The sequence below is a fragment of the Ascaphus truei genome, chromosome 16, assembly GCF_040206685.1.
Source record: "Ascaphus truei isolate aAscTru1 chromosome 16, aAscTru1.hap1, whole genome shotgun sequence".
Taxonomy (NCBI): Eukaryota; Metazoa; Chordata; class Amphibia; order Anura; family Ascaphidae; genus Ascaphus; species Ascaphus truei.
Window position 1 is genome coordinate 28,010,243 of NC_134498.1, and position 14,557 is coordinate 28,024,799.

The following is a 14,557-nucleotide window of genomic DNA, read 5'->3' on the forward strand; positions in this document are numbered from 1 at the left end:
CTGTAGCAGGGACGGATTAATCCACCTGTGCTGCAGCAGGGACGGATTAATCCACCTGTGCTGTAGCAGGGACGGATTAATCCACCTGTGCTGTAGCAGGGATGGATTGATCCACCTGTGCTGTAGCAGGGACGGATTAATCCACCTGTGCTGCAGCAGGGACGGATTAATCCACCTGTGCTGCAGCAGGGACGGATTGATCCACCTGTGCTGAAGCAGGGACTGATTTGAGCCACCTGTGCTGAAGGTGGGATATCCTTAAAACCTGACCTGTTGAGGGGTCTTGAGGACTGGAGTTGAGCCCCCCTGCAGTGGAGAGCCATGAGTAATCTGCTTAATGATCCTGTTTTCGAGGCTGAGCATTGCTGAAACCTAACGATGATGACCCTTCCCGTTTCGCTGTGTTGCAGAAGGTGGAAGTCCTAGAAGAGGGTGACCATGATACGATGATCAACTTCGACGTGGAGCAAATGCGCTCTCTCTTGGACTACAAGGTACATGGTGATGGTTTCTGCGTGTGCGCCTTCAGCGGTAAAGCACCGGTATTTGCCGTTACGCTGTAAGAATATCAGCGGAGGTTCGATCAGCCGCTCAGCACATCTTACATTCTGCTAATGATTTTCTTTTTATCAAGCACAGGTAAAGTACCTAATGCTGCATATGGGGTTTGTAGCCACTCGGGGGCATAATCGCTGTGTGCTAGCAGTTATTGCTTGTGAACATTCATGTAAGTGGCTGCTATTGGGTAGCAGTGAATATTTAATGAGTATTCTCTTCTAAATCCATGTATATCTGGTGCTTGGGGCTTTGAACGATAAAGATGATCGGACGCTGACACAGAGTTCCAAATAAGTGGTTTTTAACACCAGGGTCCAGATAAGGAATGCTAAACATAAATGCATAACACTCCTTAGTGAATCTGGGCCCAAGCCTTATTTTACAAGATACATGTTGAAAATACCATACAGGATTGCAGTTGCCAAGTACCCAAACCTTTATCAGGGTTGTCTTGAATTAGTTTTTTTTTTTTAATTGAAGCTGATTGGAACAGCATTTTATCTAGAGAACTTTTTGCACAGGCGGGAGAGAACTTTTTGCACAGGCGGGAGAGAACTTTTTGCACAGGCGGGAGAGAACTTTTTGCACAGGCGGGAGAGAACTTTTTGCACAGGCGGGAGAGAACTTTTTGCACAGGCGGGAGAGAACTTTTTGCACAGGCGGGAGAGAACTTTTTGCACAGGCGGGAGAGAACTTTTTGCACAGGCGGGAGAGAACTTTTTGCACAGGCGGGAGAACTTCGTGAATATAACCATTAGGGTTTGGCGAAAAAAATTGCTGCCGATCCAAACGTTTGCTTAACGCTAAAAATCTATGGGCATTGCATGTTAGGTTCATTTTGATTTACTTTTGTTTTTTGAAATTAAATGTTTAATTCAGGGGTGTGCAAAAATCAGGGAAGTTGCTTTTTTTTCCCCCACTTAAAAAAAAATCGAAATAGAAAATGTTTAGGAATTTTGGGACGTTATGCTAGATTTTTTGGTATCAAACAGCAGCGAAACGGTGTTTGCACAGCTCTAATAATATCCTGGGGTTTGGACAACACTAGCATTTCTATTCTTTTGAGCAGTGCTAAAGAATACTTACAGTATGATCCTTTTCACGTATGAGGCAGGTCCACACACCTCTCTTACCCCATAATCGGACAGTATACAGCAGGGCCCCGCTTTACGGCGTTCCGCTCATACAGCGTTTCCCAATGTATACCCATATTCATTAGGTTCGGCGCTTGTTCCGTTTTTCCGTCGATTTTCAGCATGACGCGCTCAGCAGCTGAGTATCCACCTGTCACTAAGCAACAGTTTTAGCGCATGCGCAAATCCTTGTCAGATGCCATTTGTCCGCGAAACAGTCGATTTACAGCTCTGCATCTCTGTTTTTCTGTTGTACAGTTGGGCCCCGCTTTAAGGCGATTTCCGCTTTACAGCGGCGGCCTGGAACAGAACCCGCCGTATGAGCGGGGCCCTACTGTACCATGCTTTCACTGCCGAAAAGGATTCTGGGTAATGGCATGCAAATGAGCACAGCGTGTCACTTTTTGCTTCTTATCCACTTTAACATAGATGCCTTTAAGCGTATGCCTGCCGCATTGCACAGCTTTTAAAACAAAGTCTGGGTAAAAGAAGTGCATGGCCAGTAACCCTACTCACAGCTGTTTCAATGTTTTGGGTCTCGTCGGTGTGAGGCGGGTTGCAGGCCTTGCAATGGGAAGCTGGGAGTGGGTATAACCGGACACTAAATAAGTTATGGAATTGTTGAACTGACACCTACAGAGTTTTGATGGGGAAATGTAATTGGTGGTAACGAAAACGCATCACGGAAGTGACGTCATGACGTTGGGAGAAGGATCCTTGGCGCATGCGCGCAGAAGGATCTTCGGCCCAGCGCGCCTGCACAGAGGCCTCCGGCGCTCGACGGAGCACCAACACCACTCTGCAGATTGGGACAGAGACAGCACACACACAAACACACACAAAGTCGCGCACGCACACACAAGGAATTCACAGTTCGTATAAATATAGAAGCACAAATAGCTAAAACGGGGGGGGGGGGGCTGCCGCGCACGCACTTTCTAAGGCAACTTCTTTGGTTTTGTTACTGAAATTGTATTTTGATTTTTAATTAAAAACATCACCATCACAAATACAATTTCTGTGACAAAAGACAAAGAAGTTTCACTTAAAAGGCGCGTGATCCGCACACCCCCCTTTTTTTTTGACACAAAAATATGTTTTCTTAAAAAATTGAAATAAAGTAGGACGTGCTTAGGCAACATTATATAAGTCAATCTCCTATAGATGTTTGGGGGACTGCTGCTTTAATGGGCCAGCAATGGTTTGTACTTTATAGCCGGCTCTTCTGCTGGCGCCCGTAAAGGGTCTTCATGTGCCCCTCGGACTTTCTGCTCATTTGTTACTAGTTGCTTAGGCAGCCAAGTGTCGTTTTCCCACTGAAACTCACTTAAGTACTCACTTAAGTTAAGGTCATGTAAATATATATATTGTACAGATGTTATAAATGTGGATCCTGAAACGTTGAAGACGTTTAACACTGCAGTATAAATTGCTCGGGTATACTGGGTGAGTTTATCAAACTGCGCCTTCTAGCAATACTTTGGGGGGAAATGATCCTCTGTGAATCACTGTTAGTATGACTTGTTATTATGTTCAAGATTGGCAACCTTCCAGGCTGGTCCTGCCGCCCCCCAGGATACAAAGATTAATCTCCAAGACACCGCTCCTAGCAACCGAGGAGACGAAGAGAAGCAGGCGGGATTCTCCGAAGGAACACTTCAGCATGGTTTGGGCTCCTTGTGGGATCTGCTTTTCCTTTGTTCCATGCAGATCGGGAGACCCTCCTGTGACTGAATTCAGAATGTTTAACCCTTGCAGTGCTTGAAGGGATGCCAGCGTATTGCGTTCTAGGCTTCAACGCTGGTGGGATTCAACTGTTGACCCTGAAACCTTACATCCAAAATAAGAAATGCTAGTGAAAACATTTATTTGGGGCTGCACATTTTTATGCGCTAGTGTGAATTCTCTGACACGAGGGATTGAATCCAGAAAATGGTAATTAATTATTGGCCATTATTCTAGTTCTCCTCATCCAGTAATGAGAAGGAAAGAGTTAGAACCACCAAAGATTTCTGTAAATACAAACTAAGGTTCCAGCACTCACTGACTGGAGAATAATAGATTCAACACGGTGAATGCCAAAGTAAATAATTTAATGTATGCACAAAATAATAAAGCTAAACCTGGAGTGATGAGGCATTAGTGGGTAGACAAAAACCCTACAGTGAGGGTGGTAGGGGACAGGGAACACTGGGATAGGGAGTGAACAATAAACAAAGACAGTAATCAGGGGGGCAACGTTTTGGGGAATAACCCTTCCTCGGGCCCGTTCCCTCGGGTCTAAACGACCACAAGGTACTTCCCTCGTCGCTAGTCTCCCCAACCACGAAAGCAGCACCCAGCAATCACTATACAGAGTTTAAGCTCAAAATGTCAGAGTCCTGTAACAGCCAGAGGAGAATGCATGAAAGCTCAGTGTCAAAGATTTCTGCTCTAAAACAACCCACTTATAAATGTAGAAAGGTAACTATGTACTGTAACTATGTATAAAGGTAGCAGTACCATAAACTAGGGACAGATCAAAAAAATAACGATGCATTGTCAGTCGAGGGTCATAAGTAGGACTTCGAATAAATATTCTTTAGTATTTTTTTTCTTCCATTAGTTCGGAGAGTTCTTTTCTACATTTTCCTAGATTCTTTCATCCGTATCGTACAATTGAATCTTTTAGCCGTATAATGTCCTTTCCGTACGGTCTAGGACATTTGGCCGCGGCCGCTTCGCCACTACCCTCTCCGCTTCCACCGCTGGCCGCTAAGATAAGTAAACCCCCTAAACTAAAACCCCTTACCCTAAAACCCCTACCCTAAGCCCTTATCCTAAAACCCTTACATTAACCCTCTACCCCAGGGGTGTGCGAACTCCCTGTGCTGCCCCCCCACCCCGTCTGTTCTCCTCCTTGGTCGTGCCCCCCCTCACCTCTAATGTTGCGTCAAATGACACTGTGGGGGTCATGTGACGTCACGTGATCCGTGGCCTCATTTGACGTCACGTCTCCATGGCAAGAGGCGCCGCGTTGACATAGAGATGCGTGACTGAAGCCGGGTACAGGCATTCCCCATATTAACATACGCAATGGGTCCAGAGCATGTATGTAAAGCGAAAATGTACTCAACGTGAAGCACTACCTTTTTCCCACTTATCGATGCATGTACTGTACTGCAATCGTCCTATACGTGCATAACTGATGTAAATAATGCATTTGTAACAGGCTCTATAGTCTCCCCGCTTGTACACAGCTTCGATACAGGTAGGGAGCCGGTATTGCTGTTCAGGACGTGCTGACAGGCGCATGTGCGAGCTGCCGTTTGTCTATTGGGCGACATGTCCTTGCTCGCAAGTGTACTTAAAGTGAGTGTACTTAAACCGGGGTATGCCTGTACGTAAGTTTACAGAGGCCTTGCGCTCTCAGCGCAGGGCCTCTGTAAATGTCATGCCCCTCCTGGAAAGTCTCGCGCACCCCTGCCCTACCCTAACCAATAATAAAACTTGCCTTCAAAGCGGCCAGCGGCGGATCGGCTGCGGCAGAGGCTCCGTCTGCGGCAAGACGGCCAAATGTCCCATTTCGCTCTCCGTATGCGTGTGTAAGCTGCAGTGATTGAGATCGGCAAACTTGTAGAAATTCAATTAGCCATAAACGTGTACCCGTGTATTTCCTGCCGTAAAAAGCATCACTGCGTTTTGCTTTATAAACGGACAGGACATAAATATATCCTGAAAGTTAATACTTGATGTGAAACCCAACACAGAAATCATTTGCTTGGTAACATGGATTCCCATCGGCTCATTATGTGGGGTTCGGTTAGAGCTGAGAGCGGATAAAGTTCATGCAGCTGCTACAATGCTGTGGACAAGTACTTAACCCTTCGACTGCCAGACAAGAAATGCGCTGTGGGCCCCTTTGGCAGAGAAAGGGTTACAGCTCTCCACTGTAAAATGGTGCTGAAACCAAACTCTGAGTGCAAAGCGGATGTTTGCTAATGGACGACTTTCCCAAGGGTACATGAAACCATGTCACAGCCACAGTACTGTAAAAGACCTGTTTTGTAACCGCGCTTCACCCCTTCCGTGCTGAAGTGGTTAATAGCGTTCTGAGCATTGTTTAGGTTGTAGGGTTTTTATCCCATCATAAAACTTTCAAGGCCCCTATGATGTACCTGGTATACATTTATGGCAAACGCTTGTATTGCCAGGGGGGGGGGGGGGCGTGAGGGGGGGGGAATGGAAACAGAAGTTTCCTGTATCCACTGCTACCTTGTAACTTTATAGGGACCCTAAGCAGATTTATATTTTGGGGTTCCTGTCATTTCTCACGTAACCCTTTCATGGCCAAGCGCTCGTTTTTCCCGAGGCTGATCGGTGCAGAGCGCTCCTTCGGAAAGGTCACCCTGGTGGAAAACGGAACGTGGCTCCCACTCTACTTCTGTTTCCGTCAGCTGGGGGTCGGCGGTGGTCATGGGACCAATGTTGGAGGTCCGACAACACGGTAAAGATTGATAAGGCCAGAGAGGGGAGCAAGAACCCTGGAGTACTGTGCTTCATGGGAATCCCAGTTTAGTGAATGTCACCGGTGACCATCAAACCAGGCGAGAGAAGACCGCGAGGATGTATAGAAGTGAATAGCAGGGTCTTCGTGTTCCCAAATATCTCAGCGTACAGTACTTTACTCTATTTGGGCTTCTGACAAAACATCCTTATTCTAATGTCCTTTTATTATCTACATTTTCTAGCTTTGTTTTTAGTAGGACATTCTTACTTTGTATGACGATGACTGTAGACCATGGGTGGGCAACTCCAGTGCTCATGGGGCCACCAACAGGTCAGGTTTTTGGGATATCCCTGCTTCAGCACAGGTGGTCTCAGTGGCTCAGTGAAGCAGGGATATCCTGAAAACCTGACTGGTTGGTGGCCCTTGAGGACTGCAGTTGGCCACCCCTGGTATCTGGCTCTGTCGAAGAGCTTGCTTCAGCACAGGTGGCTCAATCAATGGCTCAGTCTTCGACTGCACCACCTGTGCTGAAGCAGGTATATCCCAATAACCTGACCTCTCGGTGGCCCTTGAGCACCGGAGTTGCCCGCCCCTGCTGTAGATGGGGTAACATAACGATGCCGTGTTGGGTATATTGTGTGGTTTTGAAGTGAAACTTTGAAAAGCGACAGTTTCTACAGAACATGTGGGCTTAGAAATATAAAGAAGGCTGCAGCCAAAGGGTTAAAACACCCAAATCCTTTACCTGTCACCCCCCCCCCCTCCCTTCCCCTGTTTGGTTTCAATGTGTGCACGGGATGTGACAACATGAGATGAGCTTTGAACATAATGGGAGTTTGGGGAGAATCTGCTTCTATTCCTCGTTAAACCAATTGAATTGGATGCTATGGTAACTCATTGAACAAATCCACAAGGGAATTATTTTTGCTGCCAAGTCAGTTATTGGTAGATATATTTTTTTCTTTGGTGCCACTGTGTACACGCTTAGGGCGCTTGGTGAAATGCCAGCTTCTGCTCCCAGTGAATCACTAATGAGTTTATCTTTGAGTGTTTCCTTTGACTATTTGACTTCTGCCTCCTGTTATTACAATAGGGGGTTCCCTTCCATTGGAATATGAATGGAAATGGTTTCTTTCGGCCTCCCACACCCCAGCCCTGCAAATGTGTTCCCAGTTTGCCTATTGTACAGGGGGCTTTCAAGTAGAAATTAAAATGTAATTCATGAAAGCTTTGGCATCTTGTTTGAATAAAAGGCTCGATGTAAATACAATCTATCCTTCATTGCACTGTATGCACTGCGTTTCCTTGCGGGCTCCTGTGTTCATTGTGGGCAAAGTGATTACATGCTAAATGTGAGAGTAGTCATTACAGTCCATTAAGGATATCCCAGCTTCAGCACAAGTGTCTTCGACTGAGCCACTGATTGAGCCACCTGTGCTGAAGCAGGGACTGACTGAGCCACCTGTGCTGAAGCTATGACATCCTGAAAACCTGACCTGCTGGGGCGTTTTGAGGGCGGGCGTTGAGCACCCCTGTATTAGGCCACAATGATAGCAGCAGTCACTTCTGTAATATTCGGTTGCACGGTTGTTGGTGAGGTCATGGAAATCGGGTTGGAATGTTTATTCGGGTAATGGATCCAGGGGATTTACGATCAGAATCTTTGGGCGTGTTGCACAGAGCAGTCCGTGATTAGCTGTCCGTGTAACCTGAACAATAATGTCACCTACACTGGAATCTCTCCCTGCCATGTCATTTTCAACTGAACAGTTTGCTATATTGCAGTATTTTTAAGCAATATCCAGTATGGCATTTTTATGCGGGATCCAGAACATATTGTCCCAAATGAAGCTGTTTTTAAGTTTGTATTTAAGTTTATATTTGTATGAGAAGTGGAAGGATGGTGATCATATCAAGAATATACATGTATTTATTTTTGGGAAATGAAAACGAAATTGTAGAGTTTGCAGTAGTTGCTGATAACAATACAGAATGCTATGTCTAATCAAATAGTTATCACTCTATTGTAGTGCCAGAGTACTGTTTCCTGTACATGTCTGTAGTCTGTTCTTCATTTACTGCTTTACATTCCTAATTAGTCAGGTCTGATCTGTTTTCCCTCAGAACGAAGAGGTGAGGTACATGGAAAATGAACTGGAGAATTATAAGCAGAAGTATGCTGAACTCCAAGCTTTCACCAGGAACCTAATCTATGCTGTGAGATCAAATGACAAAGAGCAACAGCAGGTAAGGTCCCAGACTACTCAGGCCCTCCCCTGCCACAGGGTCCGTCAGCTCACCGCAGCGATCGGTGGTATTGCCTAATAATGGCCATTCAATTAAATGGTGATGGGGCAGTATCACTTAAGTGAATGCAGGTCTGTGAGGGGATAGTATTCGTGCCGGGTCAGTAAGTACTTCCACGCAAGTGTTTCTCAAACCTAAGCATCCTTCATTCCCTGTCTGGGAACGCAGGTTACAATGTATATGCCATCTGTAGTATAGACGGCCAAAGAACAAGTAGTCTGCGTCTGCAGTGTGAACCCAGAGCGACCTGGTCTGTGAAACACTGCTCCCTTAGCAGGTCTCGGGCTCTGTGCTCCCTTAGCAGGTCTCATACAGGCTCTGTGCTCCCTTAGCAGGTCGCGGGCTCTGTGCTCCCTTAGCAGGTCTCATACATGCTCTGTGCTCCCTTAGCAGGTCTAATACAGGCTCTGTGCTCCCTTAGCAGGTTGCGGGCTCTGTGCTCCCTTAGCAGGTCGCGGGCTCTGTGCTCCCTTAGCAGGTCTCGGGCTCTGTGCTCCCTTAGCAGGTCTCAGGCTCTGAACTCCCTTAGCAGGTCTCGGGCTCTGTGCTCCCTTAGCAGGTCTCAGGCTCTGTGCTCCCTTAGCAGGTCTCGGGCTCTGTGCGTCCTTAGCAGGTCGCGGGCTCTGTGCTCCCTTAGCAGGTCTCGTGCTCTGTGCTCCCTTAGCAGGTCTCGGGCTCTGTGCTCCCTTAGCAGGTCTCGGGCTCTGTGCTCCCTTAGCAGGTCTCGGGCTCTGTGCTCCCTTAGCAGGTCTCGGGCTCTGTGCTCCCTTAGCAGGTCTCGGGCTCTGTGCTGCTGAGACTGTGTCCCTGTTGTTCCCAGATAACTTCTCTCGGAAACTGAACGTTTCCCTCCCAGGTTCTGAGAGCCCTGACAGGGAGTTCCTGCCTGCTTTTACTCCCTGGTTTATAATCAGATATAACTTTTATATCTCACTATCGATGTTCACCTGCACAGTTCAGGAATTCTATGGATCCGTCATTAAAATAATTGTTTATTTTTTATGATATTGGGATATAGCGGTTTCCTATTATGACTGTTGCTATCCGGATTACAAAATTAGGGTTATGTTGGCTTTCTTCTATTGCTCTCTTATGCATCTCATTTTCACCCCTCTTTTCTTCTATCTCTCTTACATTTTATGTATCATATTGCTTCACCTGTGCTGTTGCCTGCCATTTCCTTTTCTATATCTCCCTTGTGTCCCCTCCTTTTCTCTCTGACCTTCTCCCTGTAATATTTTATCTTCCTTTTACCCACCTGTCTGTCTGCCCCCTCCCCCTTTGCTCCTTCCTCTTTTGTCTGTTCCCTCGATTTTGTTATCTGCTCCTGTGCCCTCTCTTCTTCTGTCTGTTCTTGTGCCCCACACACTTCTATTTATTAGCCAACTTATTTCTTCTGTCTGCTCCCTCTCTCTCTCTCTCCTTCCTGTTACTCCCTCATCTCTCTGCCCTTACTGTGGCTCCCTTGTCTCTCTGCCCTTCCTGTGGCTCCCTCATCTCTGTGTCTTTCCTGTGTCTTCCCCGTCTCTCCTTCCTGTGGCTCCCACGTCTCTCTGCCCTTCCTGTGGCTCCTTTGTCTCTGTGCCCTTCCTGTGTCTCCCTCGTCTCTCTCTCCTTCTTGTGTCTACCCCGTCTCTGTGCCCTTCCTGTGTCTCCCTCGTCTCTCTCTCCTTCTTGTGTCTACCCCGTCTCTGTGTCCTTCCTGTGGCTCCCTTGTCTCTCTGCCCTTCCTGTGGCTCCCTTGTTTCTGTGTCCTTCCTGTGTCTCCCTCGTCTCTGTGTCCTTCCTGTGTCTTCCCCGTCTCTCCTTCCTGTGTCTCCCTCATCTCTGTGCCCTTTCTCTGGCTCCCTCGTCTCTCTGCCCTTCCTGTGACTCCCTCATCTCTCTGCCCTTCCTGTGGCTCCCTCGTCTATGTGCCCTTCCTGTGGCTCCCTCGTCTATGTGCCCTTCCTGTGGCTCCCTCGTCTCTGTGCCCTTCCTGTGGCTCCCTCGTCTCTGTGCCCTTCCTGTGGCTCCCTCGTCTATGTGCCCTTCCTGTGGCTCCCTCGTCTCTCTGCCCTTCCTGTAGCTCCCTCATCTATATGCCCTTCCTGTGGCTCCCTCGTCTCTGTGCCCTTCCTGTGGCTTCCTCGTCTCTGTGCCCTTCCTGTGGCTCCCTCGTCTCTGTGCCCTTCCTGTGGCTCCCTCGTCTATGTGCCCTTCCTGTGGCTCCCTCGTCTCTCTGCCCTTCCTGTGGCTCCCTCGTCTCTGTGCCCTTCCTGTGGCTCCCTCGTCTCGGTGCCCTTCCTGTGGCTCCCTCGTCTCGGTGCCCTTCCTGTGGCTCCCGCATCTCTGTGCCCTTCCTGTGGCTCCCTCGTCTCTGTGCCCTTCCTGTGGCTCCCTCGTCTCTGTGCCCTTCCTGTGGCTCCCTCGTCTCTGTGCCCTTCCTGTGGCTCCCTCGTCTCTGTGCCCTTCCTGTGGCTCCCTCGTCTCTCTGCCCTTCCTGTGGCTCCCTCGTCTCTGTGCCCTTCCTGTGGCTCCCTCGTCTCGGTGCCCTTCCTGTGGCTCCCTCGTCTCGGTGCCCTTCCTGTGGCTCCCGCATCTCTGTGCCCTTCCTGTGGCTCCCTCGTCTCTGTGCCCTTCCTGTGGCTCCCTCGTCTCTGTGCCCTTCCTGTGGCTCCCTCGTCTCTGTGCCCTTCCTGTGGCTCCCTCGTCTCTGTGCCCTTCCTGTGGCTCCCTCGTCTCTGTGCCCTTCCTGTGGCTCCCTCGTCTCTGTGCCCTTCCTGTGGCTCCCTCGTCTCTGTGCCCTTCCTTTGGCTCCCTCGTCTCGGTGCCCTTCCTGTGGCTCCCTCGTCTCGGTGCCCTTCCTGTGGCTCCCGCGTCTCTGTGCCCTTCCTGTGGCTCCCTCGTCTCTGTGCCCTTCCTGTGGCTCCCGTGTCTCTGTGCCCTTCCTGTGGCTCCCGTGTCTCTGTGCCCTTCCTGTGGCTCCCGCGTCTCTGTGCCCTTCCTGTGGCTCTCTCGTCTCTGTGCCCTTCCTGTGGCTCCCTCGTCTCTGTGCCCTTCCTGTGGCTCCCTCGTCTATGTGCCCTTCCTGTGGCTCCCTCGTCTCTGTGCCCTTCCTGTGGCTCCCTCGTCTCTGTGCCCTTCCTGTGGCTCCCTCGTCTCTGTGCCCTTCCTGTGGCTCCCTCGTCTCTCTGCCCTTCCTGTGACTCCCTCATCTCTCTGCCCTTCCTGTGGCTCCCTCGTCTCTCTGCCCTTCCTGTGACTCCCTCGTCTATGTGCCCTTCCTGTGGCTCCCTTGTTTCTGTGCCCTTCCTGTGGCTCCCTTGTTTCTGTGTCCTTCCTGTGGCTCCCTTGTTTCTGTGCCCTTCCTGTGGCTCCCTTGTTTCTGTGTCCTTCCTGTGGCTCCCTTGTTTCTGTGCCCTTCCTGTGGCTCCCTTGTTTCTGTGTCCTTCCTGTGGCTCCCTCGTCTCTGTGCCCTTCCTGTGGCTCCCTCGTCTCTGTGCCCTTCCTGTGGCTCGCTCGTCTCTCTGCCCTTCCTGTGACTTCCTCGTCTCTGCACTCCTGTGTCTCCCTCGTCTCTGTGCCGACATTGTGACCGTGTTAGCTACAGTGCAGGCGTATCCTTGAGTCCGTGCCTGCAGAGTCCCACTGCACCCAGGAATATTATTCCGATGATCGGGCCTTGGGTTTTGTCTGGATTCCATGGGTCTGGTATTGTCTCAGTCAGGAAATCCTTAGTTGGTGTTATTAAATCTTAAAATCATGCAGTGCTCCTTTATATCTTTAGTCCTATGTATACAATTAAAAATAAATTGTACAGGTCGCCCTTATGCTCTTTGCATCATGATCACAAACCTCATTCTGAACATTCAGCAGAAATATGAATATAGAGAGATGTTCTCCAGGGGCTATTATCGAAAGTAATTGTTCAGTTTTCTATACTACTGCGTAATAAATCTACATTGGTCACTGCATCTTATTTTCGTGGTTTTCATTTTTCTACTTGGTTTAAGCTCCTAATTAGCACTTCACAAAATAAGCATATACTGGGATATCTGTTTTTAAACATTGTACCATTAGGATTTCCGGCTTACATTTACAAAGTTCCCCAAAGAAAACCCATCAGGAGAGCGATGATTTCAAGACCCCAATAACATGTGTGTTGTATACATTAACCAAGCTAGCAAATGCCTCCGATTGGGGGACATAAAATAATAATGAATGCTATTTTGCTCGGGGCTTTTAATGCCTATATAAGTTGCTACCTGTCACTGCCTCTTTATAATAAAATGACTGTGAATAGTCTGCTTGTATTGGAAAGGAGATTGTATTGTATGTCTTTATTTATATAGCGCCAAAAGTGTACTCAGCGCTTCACAAAGAATACAGTATGGGGAATTATAATAATACAATAAGTGCAGCAAAATCAGACAATAGGAAAGGAAATCCCTGCCCCGAAGAGCTTACAATCTAAGGTTTGAGGGGAATTTACAGAGACAACAGGTGAGGGAATAAGTGCTGTAGATGGCTGTGCTTGGCCACAATGGGTGGTAGGAGTGACTGAGTGTGGGACAATAGCCATGAGTGCAGGCTATTGGGATGCGTGATTTGTGAGGTGAGTTTTAAGGTTAGTCAGTATTAAATGAAAAGGTTGACACCATTTGCATGGAAGGAGATGGCAGTGAGGCACGAATGAGAGCAAATATTTGGCAAATGTTAGCTTTGTCTTTGGCTGGAAAACTCAAGGTTAAAACGTTCATCGACTTGATCCGTGCAATCCGTACAATCAGCAAAGATGTCAGTCTTACTGAACAATGCACTGAACAATGCACCGTTGAAATAGAATTGACAATCTTTATCCCAATTGTTATTAGTTGCGTGGAGCCACTTTGCACTGAATCCTCCAATGGGATCAGCACATTTCCAGAATGAGCTGGATGACGTGTTGTTGCATGATTTCTCATTGGAAACCCATTCTCATTCTTATTGCAGACCCTGCTAACAGAGTCACCTCAAGAGTTAGAAGACATGGATTTCACCCACACATCTCCTGAGCCTGACGATAACTCCTTGAGCCTGTCGTCTCTCTCCGAAAGAAACGCCCTGGACAGCGTATAAAAAAAATTAAATAAACTTTCATATGCTACTCTATGGATAGTTGCTATGTACTCTGCAGGTATTAATGTTTGTTATTTTTAATATGGGATGGACTGATATCCAAAAATTCCCTGCTCAAAAGGAGAGCAACTCAGACTGTACAAAAAGGGTAACTTCTTTTCATCTAGTGGAAATAAAATATATTTTGCATCCTGGAAGTATTTCTGCTTCACACAGACAATAAAACATGCTACTGTCCAAGGATGTTCTGTACTGTTTTGATGTCCTGAATTAGGATTCTTTTATAAATCCTTTGCTCGGGGCGTTGACCATGGTTATAACATCTCCCGTCTTTTTTAAGGTTCATAGACTTTTGCAATTCTTTATATAGTAACATTGTCGTTGAAAAAAAGAAATGTTCAACATTGTGCTTAATGTCACAGACATTGTGACTGCGATCACCCGTAGACTCAGAGAACAATTGAGCTAAAATATACTAGTGACATGTTTACATTCAGAACCTAAGGCCAGGGCCACGCTCCGCTGAGCACGCTCAGTTCAATTACATCCAATTAATACGGCATGCTCACGCGGCGCGCGCGTGCCCGTACACTCTCTGAAGCTCAGCACTTGGAGAGACTTGGAAATTTGATTTCCAAGCGCTGAGAATGGTCACATGACTGTTCTGTAACCAATCAGCGTGGAGATTCGCCATGGCGGGGGGCGAGGGGGGAATGGAGGGAAAGCCAGACACACACACGCACACCCGATTCATCCAATTACACACCCCCTCCCTTAATAGCCATGCCCTCCCCCCTGCTCTCAAATTATTGCAGGACAGCCGAGCACTCATGCTTGGAGAGATGGTGATGTCACCGCTCTCAAGCATGAGCGCGCTGAGCGGCAGTGTGGCCGCAGCCTAAGTCTGTGTAACAAGGAGTCTTTTGGTTGCATCTTTTTTATCAAAACATGATTCAAGTCGCCAACCTCG

General features: G+C 48.0%; 1 protein-coding gene across 8 annotated transcripts in view; it reads left to right on the forward strand.

Moving 5' to 3' along the window:
- HDX (highly divergent homeobox) overlaps positions 1-13,827 on the forward strand; it is a 69,773-nt gene extending 55,946 nt beyond the window's left edge. For all 8 annotated transcript variants that reach the window (XM_075572879.1, XM_075572878.1, XM_075572880.1 and 5 more), the window contains 3 exons: positions 411-494; positions 8,305-8,427; positions 13,462-13,827. In XM_075572879.1, the coding sequence (XP_075428994.1) occupies positions 411-494; positions 8,305-8,427; positions 13,462-13,587 (333 nt within the window). In that variant the 3' untranslated portion in view covers positions 13,588-13,827. The remainder of the gene's footprint in view (positions 1-410; positions 495-8,304; positions 8,428-13,461) is intronic.
- The last annotated feature ends 730 nt before the right edge of the window (positions 13,828-14,557 follow it).